At 40.9% G+C, this 17,686-nt stretch overlaps 1 protein-coding gene across 2 annotated transcripts in view; it reads left to right on the plus strand.

Annotated features, from left to right (window-relative positions):
* Nucleotides 1-10,238: 10,238 nt before the first annotated feature.
* Nucleotides 10,239-17,686, plus strand: part of greb1 (growth regulating estrogen receptor binding 1) — a 28,262-nt gene continuing 20,814 nt past the window's right edge. For both annotated transcript variants that reach the window (XM_033617537.2, XM_078160671.1), the window contains exons 1-3: nucleotides 10,239-10,377; nucleotides 16,785-16,945; nucleotides 17,075-17,182. In XM_033617537.2, the coding sequence (XP_033473428.2) occupies nucleotides 16,792-16,945; nucleotides 17,075-17,182 (262 nt within the window). In that variant the 5' untranslated portion in view covers nucleotides 10,239-10,377; nucleotides 16,785-16,791. The remainder of the gene's footprint in view (nucleotides 10,378-16,784; nucleotides 16,946-17,074; nucleotides 17,183-17,686) is intronic.

Here is a 17,686-nt window from a genome sequence, read left to right on the forward strand (position 1 = left end):
TTAATGGTTGTCATGAAATCAAATGCATTTTTATGTGACTCGACATGACAAGGAATTAAATCACTGCAGTCGTCACATTACGGCAATTATTTTGCTGCTTTCTTTTCTTCTATAATTACAGAGTAATTACTATGTAACTAAACATAACAAAATGTGACACAGCTGCCTGCAACCACCGGGCCAATTACTCACCTGACCTTGACTAAATTTACTAATCACACCGTTAGACGTGGTGACACCACAAGACAAATACACCACCTGTCCAGTGTTTTCCCCATATTAGTATTTCAAGTCACAATTCACCACTTCTTATATTTAATTACTGAGAAGAGGAAATACACATGATGGATACTGCATGATGATGTGGCTTCAGTAAAAAGGAATCATTCTGATTATTGGGAAAATATTAAACTCTATGTTAAATGTCATTTTAAAAAGCTGTTTAACTACGTGCTTTAATTCCACCACTAAATTATGGAGGTGTATTATTTCCCCCTCTGTGTGTGTAGGCCTGTTTGAAGTTATTTAAGGTGTAAACATGTTATAGTGTTACATATTCAGCTTGTTCCGTTTACCTGCACACCCTTACAAGAAGTTTAGGAGCGAAGCAATACCTTTCAAAACTAATTGAACCCACAGGAGCTTCTAGACCGAGCATTTGGATGAATTTGTGAATTATGTGAGAGGTTGCAGTTATCAGAAGGAAAATGTCATCCTGGCACTGCCTGTCTCGATGATCTAGTGTGCTCTTTTTTGTTTATAACTTCACTTTATGCGTGGTTGTTCTGTAGCTATTCTGGTGCTGAATGTGCTGGATGACTCTGTCTGCCAGCTCAAAGACAAAGAAGGACGGTCATTAGACTATTCTGTAACATCAGGTACTGTACACCTCTCTCTCCCTATTCCACTCTATCTCTAACACAGACACACACACACACACACACAAACACACTCACACGCGCACACACACACTTTCCATCTTTCTTGCTCTATTTTTCTATTTCTCCCTCTTTGCTCTCACACACACAGACACACACACATTTATCCTGCGCTCCGGTCCGCATTCCATCAAAGTCCGGTGTCATTTCCTTGTATAGAGCACCATCTACAGGTCCTGTGAGGACCACCTCAGCTGCAACCCAAATCTCCAACTCCCATTTGCTGGATTTAAAAGAGACAAACATTTTTAGACTCAGCGACACGCTCAAGGGGAGGTACACACTGAGTAATGGCTGTGATGTTTGATTAGTGCCAGCACACATACACTCAATATAAATAGAATTTAATACATCAAAAAGGGACATCTTCTCTAAAGAATTGGACTCACTATTTGAAAGTGTTGTGCAGTGAGTGGGTCTTTGGCTGCTGGAAGACTAAAACTGAAGTATGTTTTACAAGACAATTATGTCACTGACTTTGGTATGTTGCTGTCACACTGAGTCTCTATCAAGTTGAAAAAATAAACGTCAGGCTTTCTAATTTACATGCCTTAAATGGGTTCTTTTTATTTAATTGGCTGTCATAATCACAATGAGGGCAAATCAGGTCAGTTTAAAACCAATGCATTTACCATGTTTGCTTTGAATGTGTTCACATTTGTAACTAAACAACTTTTAGATCAAAGTGTCAAAGCGAAGTTGCATCATTTTCAATTTGTGGAATGCACTCAACTGCATATCAATATAGATTTTGTGCTTGCATGTGTGTGTGTTGCATGCGGGGGGTAAACATATGTGAGTGAGGGAATGCAGCCATTGGCCTAAGTGCAACTGCTTTAGCTTTTGTCTCCTATTTTGCGGGCTCCTACAATAGCCTGTTATATTTGTTAAAGTGATGAATGAGTTTGCCCATTCCATTCTTCATTTCGTGCGTGTGTGTGTGTGTGTGTGTGTGTGTGTGTGTGTTCCAGCGTTCTCAAAGTCATTGTTTCCCTAGAGAGGGGTCAGTATGCTGGTCAAAGCTTTCTGCTGCCATGCTCACCTCCCACCACTGACCAGAGCGGGAAGGGGAGAGGGGGACTCACTCGCTTATAGTGTAATGAAATTAAAATAACTGCGATCCTTCACTGCTTTTGCAGTAGATTTTAATTATATTCCTTTTGTGTGTAATTTTTATCAATAATGATGTTTACGGGGGAAAAACTAAGGCAAAAAAGTACAGGTACTGTTGTCGTAGACAGGTAGACACTTAACAGAGGCACTTGTTTTCTGTGCAGCCCCTCTGCAAACTGATTTTGAAGTTTAGTGACTTTTGAGGATTAAAGAGAAGAGATCGTGTTAAAGTCTTTAAATGTAGTGAAACTTAGGGCGAATTTCAGGAACAATATCCAAATTGTAATATTTCTAAAAAAGGCAAGTGCAGCTTGAAGTAAGAGGAAGTATTCACACCAGGCCTACCAGTTGGGTCATTGGCTCGCTTACCACACACACACACACACACACACACACACAGTCCACCCATTATTAAACAGTCTGTCATGGGGGTTGAGTGTGTCGCTTCTCTCCCCCGTTCGCTCACAGCCTCTAGAACAATTTCAATTTTAATAGCTTTTACTATGTATCTGAAGCACTGGAGACACAGAAAGAAAGGGCAACACACACACACACACACACACACACACACACACTCTCTCTCTCAAAGCGAGGGAAAGAACTAGTCCCCCTTGTTGAAAATAGAGCCATCAAAAATGAAGGCCAGCCCAGCACAGCCAACAGACAGACAGACAGATCCCCGGAGCATCTTGTAATTATCCCTGTGGACGAGTTGCCTCAAGCTGGGCTCAGCTACCCACCCCAACCCCCCTTTCTATCATCCCTCCATCCTGCCGCTAACCCCTCCGCTGCTAATTTCATCCCAGGGATTAGCCCCCGCTTGCTTGTCTATCTTGTAATATTTCTGGGGGGTGAAATGGTGAAATATCGCCTTCTTCTACTTATAATAGGACTTAGTGAGCCGGGCCAGGGCATGCTTGTGCCTCCCTCCCTCTTTTCCTTTCTGCTATTCAGAGATGGAGAAAGGGGGGGTTTAAAAAAAAAAAAAAAAAAGGAGATGAGGAGAGAGAGAAAGAACACCCCAGGAAGTGCCGCTGCTGCGACGCAAGCTCTACCGGGAAGTGACCGCAGAGAAGGTGTGAAGGTGAAAGTGAAAGCGGTGCGTGGCGGCACAGCGCTCTGGTAGTACCTGCAGGGCAATGCAAGCTGTTTTCTTTATGCATAAAAGAGAAGGAGGGAGGAAGGGAGGGAGGGAGGGAGGGAGGAGACACTGAGAGAGAAGTGCAACACGCCGCATATACTACCACCCAGTCTTTTGTCTAACTATCTGTCTGATGTTCTGTTGTGCTCACCTGGCTGTCTCTCTGCCTGACTTTGTGTGACACTTTAACTGCCAACATGTCTGTCACTTAACAGGCCTGGGTGTCTGACAGAAATTTGATAGCATCTAAAAATACAACATATGCAGAGCAGTTTGATGTCTCGCTTTAAAAATACAGTGAATCATTACAAGACAAAACATCAGTCAGGGTAGCCTATATTGTAAGTTCTAAAATTGGGGGAAATTATGATAAATATACTTTAATATATAAAAATATGTTTGAATTAATGAATGAATATTCAAAAAAAGGATCATATATTTCTCTGGATTGGGGAAGGGAATTGACAGATGTTTTTCCAACTCTGTATTTATCCTCTGTGGTCTGCTTCTCAACTTTTTGTTTTGCTTTTCTGTGTTTATATTCAATTTTGTGCAAGAAATAAAAGGAAAAATAAATCATGTCTGATGAAAAATTTACCTGTTGTCACTAGCTTGTCCAATTATTTAGACTGGGATGATCCGAGGGCCAAATCATCCACAACCTCTGTGATGTGAGTGTTGTGGATGATCCGAGGGCCAAATCATCCACAACACTCACATCACAGAGGTCACTATTTGGATCACATATCTGTTCTTTGATTGGATGAGCTCATTGAGAAAAAATACACCCACAACTTTCACAGTCTGTATAAACCCTGATCGTCTGGACGTCCAGGCAAAAAGATTTAGCTTGTGCGTGTCCGCACATTTACGCTCTCTTTCTACCTTCGTGTGCGTCTGTCCATCTGTGTGCGTCTGCATTGCATGTTTGTCTGTTCACACACTAAATGACCTATAGCCCTCTGTCTCTCACACACTCCTCTCCATCACTCCAGCCTCTCATTACAGCTGCAGAACCCCAGCCTGTCACGTAATTAAAGGCAAAGTTATAAATGACCAGCAGGCCAAAAGCCATATTTCACAGGTGGCCGCATATTTATTTATAATTTTTCACCTTTAAATGTGTTTCTTATGCAAATGAGAGCCAGGACACTTTTCAATTAACTTTGGGGGCCAGTCCCTCTAAGTACCGCAGAAGCTTGTTATTGAAAATAGAGTATTTTTGTTATCAGCCATAAATTATTCCTGTGTGTCAAAGAAATTGCGAGATGTAATGTATGGGCCTGTATTTGGTGCTATCAGAGGTGGCTGGTGTATTTCCCCTCCCTTAAGGACCTGGCGATTGCTTCTCTGGCAATACCACTTTTTTTTGTACTGTAAGAGGACCATATATGACTCACCCCTCCCTTTTTGCTTTTCTACCTGACTCTCGCTCCTCTCACATGCACATACAGTCAGACTTGCACTTGCACTCCAGGGCAGTTTAACGGTATATTATATGAGCAATTGGCAGGCAGGTAGGTAGGTAGGTATGGTTCTTTTATGGTGACAGACTGAGAGTGTCCCCCTCTGCCTCATTTTCTCCTTAATTGACCTGCTGAGGGAAAGCAGTGGAGCGGCCCCGCTATACAATCACCTCAAGGAGAGAGAAGGGGATTCAATAGAACCGACTCACAGAGTGAGGAAGACAGGAAGTTAAGTAGTAGCGGTATAAGAAGAGCGCTCAAGAAAGAGACTTGTACACCAGGAGAGGAACATGTGTTCCTCCTGCTCTCCTGTCCCATCAGTAGCCCCTCACAGTGTGAGATGTGCAGGATATGCTTTGAGGTACGTGTGCATGCGTTCACAAGTGTGTTACATTTGCTACAATGTGTGTGCATCGCGCATTAAGGTGTGTGTGCAGCTGTGCCCTCTCCCTGGTGCGTAAAAAACGTCCATTAATTGAATTCCCCCTAATTTCCCGTCAGCCTCGCCTTGCAGAGCGAGACGCCTGCCTGCCAGCCGCACAACGCCACACTTCAGGTATGGTGGATAATGGAGGATGACATTTCTGTCCCACCATGCCTCAGGGCAGCATGTGATACATGGCTTCCTCTATGAAGGTTAAACTCAGCTAACCTGCCTTTGGCGTTTCATTACCCACTTGTTAAATACTCTTTTGGTAATAAAATGATTAAAAATTTTATTGCTTCTCTCAAATGAGGCCTCTTTTCAAAGGGATTTAATGACTTTGGAGATGGATATGTGTGTGTGTGTTTGTGTGCCTGTGTGCGGGTGCACTCTGTGTGTGAATTCCTGCATGTGTGTGCGTGTCCAGACAAGTGCATCTCCAGTTAGGCACGACCAGTGTGTAAAAACCTAATGAGAGTGATATGCTTTACAGCGAAACCGCCATTATTCTCAGCCAAACGACCTGGGCCGTCATTATGTGTAAAGTAGCAATACCTTTTCCCTCTGCCGGGGCACATTCAAATAGACATGTTTTACATACAGCTCAGTCTGTGTCTTGAAGCGAAGTGAAGTATTTATACTAAAATGAATGGGCCTGACTATTTTTACATCACAAGTTAAGCACCGTGGCTATAGCAACGGGACATAAAATATTATATTCAACCCATTAACAGGAACTACAAGCCTTGCCTAGGCCAATATGGCTCCACAGCGACTGAGCAAATCATCATACCCAGTGTCATATTGGCTGTAAAATTAGCAGTAAAGGGACTTAAGAAACTGATCTCAAAAACCCAATAAACCAGATTCTTATGGTCTGAGTTAGGAAACAGGACCTGTTTCAAGACCACCCAAAATTTAGGAAAAATATGTTCAGGTGTTAAGCATTAAAAATAAATAAATAAAACCTGGTGTTTCATTTGATGAGGTTGACAGTTAACAGATAGGTTGTCTACATGACTTTTGCTTTGATAATGCGGTGCTGACAGATTTACTCTTCAGTTAATCTAAAATATAAAAAGGCCTGTGCACAAACTCTGTCTCATATCATGGTACATAATGTCAAAACAGCACACCCTGTGTGGGCAGTACATTTTCTTAATCGCTTTAGGCAAAAATATACAGTTTTTGTTCAGGGATTTCCCAGATTAGCCCGCCTCCCTGTTGGTCTTTGGGTCCCAATCAGTTTTGTTGGGGCTTATTGTGGTACTGCTGCTGCCCTCACAGAACCTCTGCGTGCACACACACACACACACACACACACACACACACACACACACACAATAATAAATGGCTGGGTCCCCCTCCCTCGGGCCAGAGGAGACGGTGCTGGCCAGTTCATCTGATATATCATGGCAGCCCGCTCCGCTCTGCTCCACTGGACCCTGTCCAACACCTGTTCTCCCATCAGGGGATGTTGTGTTGGCGTGGCATGGCTATGCCACTGTACAGATTGGCACTGCCCAGTTGGGGCAGCAGAAAGGATGAAGTATGAGATTCCCAGTGACAAAATGTAAGCTGTAATTAGGAGGGAGGACCGCAGTGGAAAACTGTTATGCCTTTTATAAATACCCTCTTTTTTTTTGATTTAGGTATCGCTTTGGAATAAGAGTCATAAGAGTCTTTGCAACTAATAAATGAATGAATTCTTCATGAATTAAATGACATTATGATTTTAGCAGATGGATGAACCATTTCAGCTGCCGTCAGTTTTCTCATCAGAGAAACAGTTCTAATACAGAGTATGATCTCATTTATTGTAAATAAATCAGTCTCATGAAAAAAAGTCTTTTCTAGTGAAGCTTTTAGAGCAAAACACAACCAAGACTTGTGTCAACCTGGATTTCAAAGAGAGAAGAGGATTGGTTGAATTGCAGAAGCTCCTAGCCAAATGCTGGAGAACCACTGACCTTGGTAGTTACTCCCAAAGCCGAGACAGGGCTTCCATGCTCTCAGCACTTTGACAAACTTCATTGCTAAAGAAAAAGGTTCAGAAGAAGAGACCAAACTCTCAGATGTGCGTGGCACCCTTCATCTACTGCAACAACATTTCATTGCTGAGGGATAGAACAGAGAGCCACATATAATAAATCTGAGATAAAAGAGCGGCTTTGAGTGATTGTTTTCATGGCAAAATATAAGTGTCACAGGCCCCGTGGCTGTATTCATAAAATACAGTTTCTATAGTTGTGTTAATTTGTATCTGTACGCTGATTTAACCTATTTTAGTTTATTTATTTGTATATTCATGATGTACAATTTAATAATTTAACATAGTAAATAAGTCATAGTTTATCTTCAACTTTAACATTAACTGCCACAACTGTGCACACAAGTTTTGAATGTAGTTGACTAGGATGATGTACATTTCAGCTTTGTTTATCCAAAATATAAGTTGAGGGGGAAATATGATTTAACATAAAATTTGTTCATAATTTATGTGATTGTCTGACTCCTCTCTTGCCCTAAACCTCTAAACTGCAAAGCTGTGTCGAGCAGAGCTGCTGCATCCCTAAACCTCAGCAGTGAAACTGGTGAGTAAAATGTTGCCATGACTGACAGAAAAAGATGGACAAAGAAAGAACGAAGTCCCTGGTCCCATTATTTTAAGGTGTCTTGCAATATAATCTGATGTTGTGCTGTAGTTTTAGTTTTTAAACAGACAGAGTAAGGATTAAGTCCACCTACAGCAAAACCCCAACTCATAATTAGGTTTGTTGTCCATGAAGTTTTTATTCTGTGTTTTGTGGGATTGTGACCTGAAAACAAAGTTAATCTCACAAGATGAATCTACCAAAAAAAAACGAAATCCAGAGTCAAGGTTTCCTAACATATCGAAATCACTGATGGTGACCTGTAATTTTCTGATTGCTGAACTGTTGACTTTGCATGGCAGATGGGATCACAGTATCTGAATATTAGAATGTGTATCTTTAGGCGCAGAATTTGAAAAGCCATGATTAGCCATCTGTCCACCTCATCAAACACTTTTCACTGCACTTTACCATAATGTAAAGGGAAGACATCCATACCAACATGGAAAACTTGGGTATTACTGTACTGACCTGTCTGTCTGCTGGTCTGGTGTGGCCACGGGGACATTTAGCACAGGGGGGTTCAGGGAGCCTCTCTCTCAGCCCATCAGCATGACAGATTGCCTGGGAGAGAGAGAGGAGCTGCTGAATGAGACATGAACATTTGTGCTGCTGCGAAGGTGGGATCTCTCCACTGAGACTGTGATATACTCATGTCACATATTCATAATTCTGCCCATGTTGGTGGAGACAAAGAGAGGGGTCGTATGATGGACAGATACTCTTTGACTCTCAGTAGAGTCAGGTTTTAGTTCAGCAGCTGGATTAGTGTTTGCCAGTTAAGAAATCAAAATAGTCAAGTAATAAAAAGTAAAACTCATCACAAAAGTCAGAGCAAGTTTTTCATCAGCTGAGTTGGGATGCCATCTATGTTGAGGAATTAGACTATGTGGTGGAGGTGAAGTGTTGCTACACAAAGTAACAAAATTATGCAGCCTCTCCTCTCCTCTCTTCTCCTCTCCTCTCCTCTCCTCTCCTCCTTGTAGGTCCACTTTTGTCCAGTAGAGGAAGACATAAGTCTTTAAATGATCATAACCGAGTCTACTTGAAACTCACAGTTAACTGGTTCCGTTTAAGTTTTTGTTGCTGACATTTTGTTTCCTGAGAAAAGATGGTTTGCTGCTACACATTCTAACCTTTAAAACTTTTATGTGGCGTTAATGATCTGAACAGAAAGTGTCCTATGTTATACAGATTAAACCCATCATCTTGAAACTTATCTGACACAAATGCTTGTTCTTTGGCTGTATATATTGACTTGATTTAGTGAATAATGCCCACTGATAAAATGGCTTAAAAAACAGAATGGTTGAATAAAGCTGCTAAATAATGCCTCAACACACTTCTTATTTTAGGGGCTATATTTTCAAAATGACTTCAAGCAACTCAATAAAAATAAATGATAAATAATAATTAACTACTCTCCCTGGATATGCACCATATTTGTTCTAATGTTCTTACTTTAAAAAAAGAATCAAAGGTTGGGGAAAAGCCCCAAAGTTTCTTATCTGTTCTAACTAAGTATCATTTATATCTACTGAAAATTGGAAGGATTTATTTTAGACAGGTTCTTTCCTAATCTACAGGTGGATGTTGCATGTTCCTAGGATGTTTTTTTTTATCTTTTTTTATTTAGGCAAGATGAGTCTGGTATACTGTATCAGTTCAGTCTGGTCAGATCTGATTCTTGCATGTTCAATGCATTTTTACTTAGGGGCGAAAACTGACAATTGTGCTGAGGGTTATAAGGAATTCCACTATTGGCCTACAGCCCCTAAACTGTGGAACAGTCTGCCTGAGGGTCTTAGGGGCTCTACATCTGTTGAAACTTTTAAACTTAACCTTAAGACACATCTTTTTACCAGTGCTTTCTCCTCAAATGTATTTTTAACTAATGGTTGTTATATCTTTAAGCCTGTAGTTTTAATTGCATTTTACTTTATCGGTTTATGTATTTATTTATTATCTTATTACATGTCTTTATCATCTTTTTTTTCCTCTATCACACATATTTTGATTGTCTTTTATGTTCAGCACTTTGTGTTGCATTTTATGCATGAATTGTGCTATATAAATAAAGTTATTATCATTATTATGACTAATTCAACAAACAGGCTAAGAAACATAGTATGAGCAGGAGTTTATTTGGTCTTATTAGTTAGTACTAACCAGATCACGACTCAGGGAAAACAGGAGTGGTATAAAGTATGCTCATACACACCTCAGACCACTGACTACATTTGATTATACGTTAGGCCTATGTGTTATGTCATAAATACCTGATGTATCCTGTAGCCTCACTTTTACGGTTTTCAAAGATATTAATTTCCACCTTTGTGTTACAGCCGTTCTGTTAATCACAATAAACAAAATATGACATAAGTAATGACACAGCATCACCTTTGAGAAGAGACATTAGTTGAGGCGCAGACGGTGAGAGGAATCAGCCGCTTCGCTCGGACCATACCATTTCAGTGGAGGAAGGGGGGAGGGACCGTTCCTGAGGATCAGAGGTGATGACACGCGCGACACCCAGTCCCGCTGTAGGTCTCGCGCCGGAGACATGGTGACAGCACGTCGGATAAACTTTCAGGCTTTTCATGAAGAATAGTTACCGCGCTTCTCCCGCTGGATAGTAGAGGTAAGTTATTTTCACATTGTGTTGTTTCACCGTGGTGTTGCCTTCAGGTAGAGAGTATGTTACCTTCACTGTCCTGTTAGTGATGACCGCTCAGTCTGTTGCTGATGCTGTTAGGAAACAAGAAACAATCACTGCTAACTATGTCTCAGAAACTGTGCAGCTGTGTGTTTTAGCTACTTGTTAAATGTGGACGTTTTGTTGGAAAACTCCACTTTTCACACTTTATTCGTGTTATTTTCATCGTCGTTACGCTGTAAAGGACAGTTGTGTGTGTAGTGTGGCGTTTGAGGTTTTAACTATGAACCCGTTTCTTATAAAAATGCCCCATTTTGTCTTTTCCCTGGGTAGCTAATATCCTGGGCTACATGTTCTCAAACCCCCTTTAACTTTGTAAACGGGTAACATTCTAGGCTATATTAATGTGTGATTTTTCCAGCAACAATAACGTTAGATAATTCCTGCATGTCATGCTGTACCTGGTCTTTTTTTTCCTGTCTTCTCAGAAACATATTTTCACGAGGTTATAACTTCAAATGCAGCTCTTGAATTAATATTTAGTATTGCAAAAATGTATTTTGGTCAAGCAATTTTGGCTACTTTTAAAACTTGTAACAGAAAATTTACAGACATTTCAGTGTAATTGCCCTTATATAAAACTGCAGTATGTAATAGAATAATTGCATGCTTATAGATACATCTGTGTTGGGAACACACAGTTATAAGGGTAGCTCTGTTAAGTGTTACAACAAATTTATTCTTTGAATTGTGCTATAAAAGGATATAAATAGGCGGCATGTCTCCAAGAACTCCTTCATTATTGTTTTATTAACATGGTGATATTGACCCTGGTGTTTATGACTGTTATCAGGGTTGGAAATTAACTCTTTTTTTGTCCACCTGCCACTGTGCCACTGTCCAAAATCTACCAAAGCTCAATAGATTATACCTTTTCCCAGCAGTTGCATTTTTTACCAGCATTCGGCTGGTGACTGGTGCCAATTTGCAACCCTGGCTGTTTTATGTTTTGTGGAGACATACACAGAGATAGATAGATCTGCTGCAGTTTGGGTATGCACAGTGTGCATGTACTGACTCCTGCTGCTGCTCCTAACATATGATGCTGTGTTAGATGTGTGAATAATTGCTAATAACAGATTTAATACATGTAATAATAATAATACATTTTATTTATACAGCGCTTTTACAGCTCTCAAAGATGCTTTACATTTAAAACCAAAGAAAAGAAGTACAAACATGTAAGTGCAAAGAGATAAACAGAAGACAAGGACAATATAAAACAACAAGGTGCAAAAGCATAGTGCATGTTAAGTCACATAAAACACTGCTTGATGTACAGCAACTAATCGTAACGGGGGTATTTCAGCTCTTTCATGATCCAGTTTAAGTTTGTGATGCCTCTTGCAGCTTCAGTGTTTAAATCCATACTAAGGTACACACACAGCAAGATTTACATGCCTGTAGACAACACAAGTTTCCCTGAAGTTGTGCAAGTAGGCGAGAGCAGAAGGGAAAAAAAACTGCTCAAGGACGTGGAGCAAGATAGTGAAGCAACAGGCAGAGCAGTCATTAAATAGTCAGGAAGTTGAAGCTTGGTGGTGTGTTCTGGTTATTTTTTTAATACTAACTCTAGCTGATAGATAGTGTCCTGTACAGTAGTCACACACTGTCCTGCAGAAGACAGCATATCTTTATGTTTGCCTGTATTACCTTAATGTAGCTCACAGGTGACAATGTGTTGCTATAGCATACTGGATAATTTGAGATTGTAAACATGGCACATACAGGAATAAGTTCATTGCAATGCTTGTAAATGTTAGAAGGTGCCTGCAGGGCAGTAATAGGAGAAGCAGTGTTTTGGCAGAGTTGACAGGTTAGCTGAGAGGCTGACCAGTTCAGCATGTGTGCGTGAGTGTGCGGATGCATAGCTGAAAGGCTGGTTGAACAGTTGGCCAGTTGGCTAGCTGGCCATCGATCCGATGTCTGTTGAGCAAACTGTGAATGAGAGCATTTGCTGTGGGTCACTGGTCAGTGATGAACCCATCTGAGGGGCTGCTTGTGTGTGTGTGTGTGTGTGTGTGTGTGTGTGTGTTAACAACTGACATCTCTTTGCATATGTGCTTGACTGTGGGTCAGTGGCTACAGAGCATCTGCAAAGCTGGAACTTTTTCTGTCCCAATTCTACTTTTCATGGCTGAAAGAGATGCTGCACTAACCAGCTGACACTGCTCGACATTCCTCAGCCTTATCTCTCACTCACACTGAGACACACACACACACACACATACACACACACAAGCACAGTTTCTGCTGATGTGTGTTTGTACATATTATGCATATTCGTATGCACACATTCACTTAACTGTGCATGTCTGCCTTTGTGTGTGTTATTGTGTAACATGATCCGCTACTGAAGGTGCAAGGGTGAAGGTTGGAGACCCCAACTCTGCTTGTCAGTCCGAACAGAAAGAAAGGATAGCAGTGATGCCGTGTGTGTGTGTGTGTGTGTGTGTGAGACTAGTATGTGGGCCTGATCAACAGAGAGAGAGCCTGGGGTTCTTATCTGACCTCTCCCAGAATGACCTTTCACCCCTCAAGACAAGCCCTTTGTGTCCACTGAGCCTGAGCCCATGGGAGAGCGTGTGTGTGGGTGTGTATGTGTGTGTGTGCACATCCGCATATGTGTGTGTGCACATGTTGGAAGTATAAGCCACATCAAAGTCTTGCTTAAACATTGTTATCAGGTCTCACCTTTGACCTTGCGGTCATGAGATATCCCTCAAACTAATACATCAGTGCCTTAAAAGCAGAGAGCATGTATATGAGGGTTTGCATATATTAGCAAGGCGCTGAGCAGTGTTAAGTCCTGACAGGTGATGTGTAGTGACATTTAGCAGTAAATTCAAATACTTTTTCATACAAAATATCTTTGGTTCCAAACAATAAGATGCTAACAACAGATTTTACTTCATCATTTCCAGAATTACAAAGACTCATAGAAGGTTAAGGCTGTCTTAGAAAGTATTTGCAGATCAGCCTTATTTATTTTGCCATAAATTATTATCCAAAAAATTTAAGAACCCTTTAAAGTGTTAAAATACTTGGAAAAGCTATGATGTGATAGTGTTATCCTTGGGTTGCATGGGGCTCAAACTTTAAAGGGATCCTAACTACAGGTTTGTATGTGAAACATTGGGTGTTTGGGGATGGTGGTGGTGGTGGTGGTGTAGAGGGGGTCCAAGGGGTCATAAAACACCACAATAGTGTCTCTCTCCCCAGGGTGAAAGAAAGAGGAGCAGAGAAAAAGAGGAGGGGGGAGATGAAAGGATCTCCCACTTCCATGTCAGGGAGAGAGGAAGGAGGGGGAGATGGGAGGAGAAAAGATCAACAAAGCTTCATTAAAAGTTTTATCATTCCACTTATTTCTGTCATGTCAAGTCAGTTTTATTTATATAGCCCGAATCACAAATCACAGTTTGGCTCAGGGGGCTTTAAAATCTGTACAGCATTCAGCACCCTCTGTCTTTAGACCCTCACAGTGGATAAGGAAAAAAATCCCTTCCCCAAAAAAAACCCTTAAATGGGGGGTAAAAGAATCTCTCATCTCTGCTACATGTCTTCTTTTATGCATCACAGGTGTTTTGGGTTTCGTTAGGAACAGATATTCTTTAAAAATAAATGTGGGATTTGTATAACGCTGTGCCAAGCAGAGATTAAAATGTACAAATGCACAGCATGGCTCATGTGCTTCCTCACAGCCCTTAGATTTTAAAGCATAGTGTTAAACATTACAGTAGACACACCTGCATCAGTACCTGCAGACAATTCTCTCTTTGATGTTTTACAATTTTTAGATGTTATGTTAACCTCTTAAATGTAGAGCAACAGTAACCATGTAATTAAGCATGTAAAATGCCTTCAGGTTAACATTTACAGTACTTGGTTATCTGAATCACAGTTGGTCAGTAGTAAAGGATTTTGGTCGAGATTCAATAAAAGGTGGAATACACCTCCTAGCTTTCATCTCCTCCCTGTCTCATCTTCCTCTGGTTGTAAAAAGATCAGTCTGCTCTTTGGTAGAAGGTGTGATTACTTCCTCTCAGCACCGGCTGTGTTATGACAGGGCTTTTTGTCTTCCGTCCTCTGTCTCCCTACAAAGTGGTGCAAGGCATTAAAAGTCTGCGCTGCTTCTTTACATATGAAAGTGCGGAAGCAGAAGGTGGCTCGTAAGGTGTGTGTGTGTGTGTGTGTGTGTGAGAGAGAGAGAGAGAGAGAGAGAGAGAGATAGGGACAGAGAGGGAGAGAATGTGTTTGTGTGTGTTTCCATCTCCAACATGAATTTCAAGAGGAAAATATTACGTAAACTGAGAGCACTTTCACAGGACTTGGCCTGTTTACATCAGCATGTGGAACATTATTTGACAACATGCAGACAACTAGAGAAAATCTAAACTCGTGTAGCTGGTAGCATCTGTAGCTAATGCTTCACTTACAGAAGGTTGCCTTATTATTATCAAAGTACATGTCATTTTTTTTACAAGCAGGGTGGTGTGATTGTAACTGTAAAAAAAAAGTTTTGTTTGTTTGTTATATTTGTTGTTGCTCCTCTTTTCTTGTTTTGGCCAGCATGTTTTTTCCACTGGCAGTGGCAATAATAATGATATTTTTTATAGTTTCAGGTTAGTTTTTAAGCTAAAACTGTGTCACGGCTGCTGTTTTACATTTGTTCACCCTGAGTTTGCCCCCATTTTTATGACAATGGGATGAGGGGAAATAATTGTGAAGTCATACAAATGTGGAGCCATGTAGAGAGTTAAAAAATTAGGATTATTTTTATTGTTGTGTTTGCTTCTTCAGGGACGTTTCATGAAAAAGGATGGCGAACCAGGTTACAAAAAAGTTTAAATTAAATTGCATAAATGTTTTTGGTGTCTAGGGTGCATTGTTTTGTGAAGTGTGCATTCAGAGACAGTGAAAGTTAATATTTTTAAGGTCTTTTCAAATTGCTGTTGTTTGTTTCATACTGTCTTTGGTTCTGTTGTTTACAAGAACATCATGGGAAGCTGTAGTCCTGCTAACCTGTAGTGTAAAATACAGCGTTAAGCCTGTAATCTGACAGGCTAGTCTTTTCATTAAGATGACCTGTCAGTGAGTCACATGCTACTAGGTTTGTCAGTTACTCATTTGTAGAGTGTGTGTGTGTGTGTGTGTGTGTGTAGCAGCCAACATATGGGCAGTCACAGGTTTAGAGAAGCAGGATTAAGTTGGTGTTAACAGTCAAGTTACGTACAAGCAATGACTCCTGGAGGGCAGCAGTGACAGTAGTGTGTGCGGTGTGTTTCATGACATAATTATGATCAAATGACACAGCACTACCTTTAAGTGCTTTGTTTGGAAAATGTTGAAAATGCTTATAATGTTCTCACATCTTCTGTTTTTCTTTACACACTTTTTAAGAACAATACAAATCTAAATTAAGTATAACTAATACACGAACTTGAACACAATGACTTACAACAGATAAAGCAATTGTAATCATTTTACATGTATTTTAACACATAAACTTAAATAACAAGATCAAATAATTTAAAGCAAACTTTAACAACTGCAACAGCAGTAGTCAGTGTATATTTTCAAAAAAGTACATGCAAAGAATTGCTTTTTTGGAGCATTTCTCATCTGTTGGAGAGCAGATGAGAGAGGCGAAGCAGAGAGAAAACCAGAGAGAGCATTCAGAGGGAGAGAGAGAGAGTATAAAAACAGCGCAGTGGCTAGGTCAGGGTGTCCTGACACTGTCAGTGCAGCTGATTTTATGGCATGCTGTCTGGACAGATGCCATCCACTTGTAACCACTGTTTTCATGTGTGTGTGTGTGTGTGGGGGGGGGGGGGGGGGGGGGGGGGGCTTTGTGTGGGCCTGTGTGTCCTTTGGTGTGAGTAGATGTGCTTTCACTGTTTGTGTCTGTTCATCAGAGCATGATGTGGAAGTGTGTGTGTGTGTGTGTGTGTGGTGGTGGGGGGGGGGGCTTAGTATCCTGTCTTTTTTCATAATATTTTTCCTATTTTTTTTCTTTTATTATCCCTTTCTTTTTCCAAAGGATCTTGTCGGTCGCATATCACAGGAATTAATTCTGTATTTCATGTTACTTTCTTAAGATTAAATTTAAGAAAGCAACTTAGATACTCAGTTTTACAGTGTAATGGAGCAGATGGTAAATCTGTACTTAGAGATCCTGAAAAAGAACCAAAGTGTGACTATCCGTGTAGTAAAAGTTTAACTGGACAGAAAAAAACATTACATTAGTAAATTATTAATGCAAACAAAAACAAATTACATCAGTTAACACGTATATCTTGATTGTCCAACACAAGGCTCCTGTGTCTTTGCAGGACACCAATGGGGAACTCCTATGCAGGCCAGCTGCGGACCACGCGCTTTGAGGAGGTCCTCCATAACTCCATTGAGGCATCGCTGAGGTCGAACACTGTAGTTCCTCGACCTGTCTTCTCACAGCTGTACCTTGAGACAGAGCAGCCATTGGCACATGATGGTGGGTTGCAGGGTGTGCCGATGGGTTCAGCTGAAGTGCTTATCTCCTCTGACTAAATTGCATAGGTATAATTTTTTCATTCTCGTTCGCCATTAAAATTGCATATTTCTTTATGTATGTCCCTGACAGGCCGCACAGAGAATGATGATGAAGACGATGAAGATGGCTCAGAGTCTAACAGCCCCCCAATACCCTATCAGATGAAGCCCCCACCTGAGGGCTGCTGCACCACAGATGGTTTGTACACATACACATATATGTGTGCTCAGAGAAATCTAAAAAACATCACACAAAGGGCCACATTTACTTTTGTCTTTGACTCTATTCTACTCACTTTTGGTACCACTTTTTTTTTTTTTTTTTCAGTTTCATTTTCCACTGCAGATAGTACCCCGTCAGTGTAGGCAAGACCCTAAGCTGACCATCACAGCGTCATAGCAATGTCACGAAAAACTGCCATGACATCATCTTCAAAGTAACGTGTGCCCAAAAGCCCTTTCTTGGTTAGGTTTAGGAAGAAGAGCATGCTTTGGGTTAAAATGAAAAAGACTGAGAGCTGCTGGTGTCGTCAGATTCTCAGCCAGATCCACCCCTCGCACCTTCACCGCTCCACCCTCTCATCTAAATATCATCACTCTTGGCTCCAAACAAACAAGATGACAACCACCAAAATGCCAAACTCAAGGCTTCATAACAGTCGTCCACAAACCAGTGGATGACTTTGCAGTGTTAAAACCAAAG

Source organism: Epinephelus lanceolatus, chromosome 2 (genome assembly GCF_041903045.1).
Source record: "Epinephelus lanceolatus isolate andai-2023 chromosome 2, ASM4190304v1, whole genome shotgun sequence".
NCBI lineage: Eukaryota > Metazoa > Chordata > Actinopteri > Perciformes > Serranidae > Epinephelus > Epinephelus lanceolatus.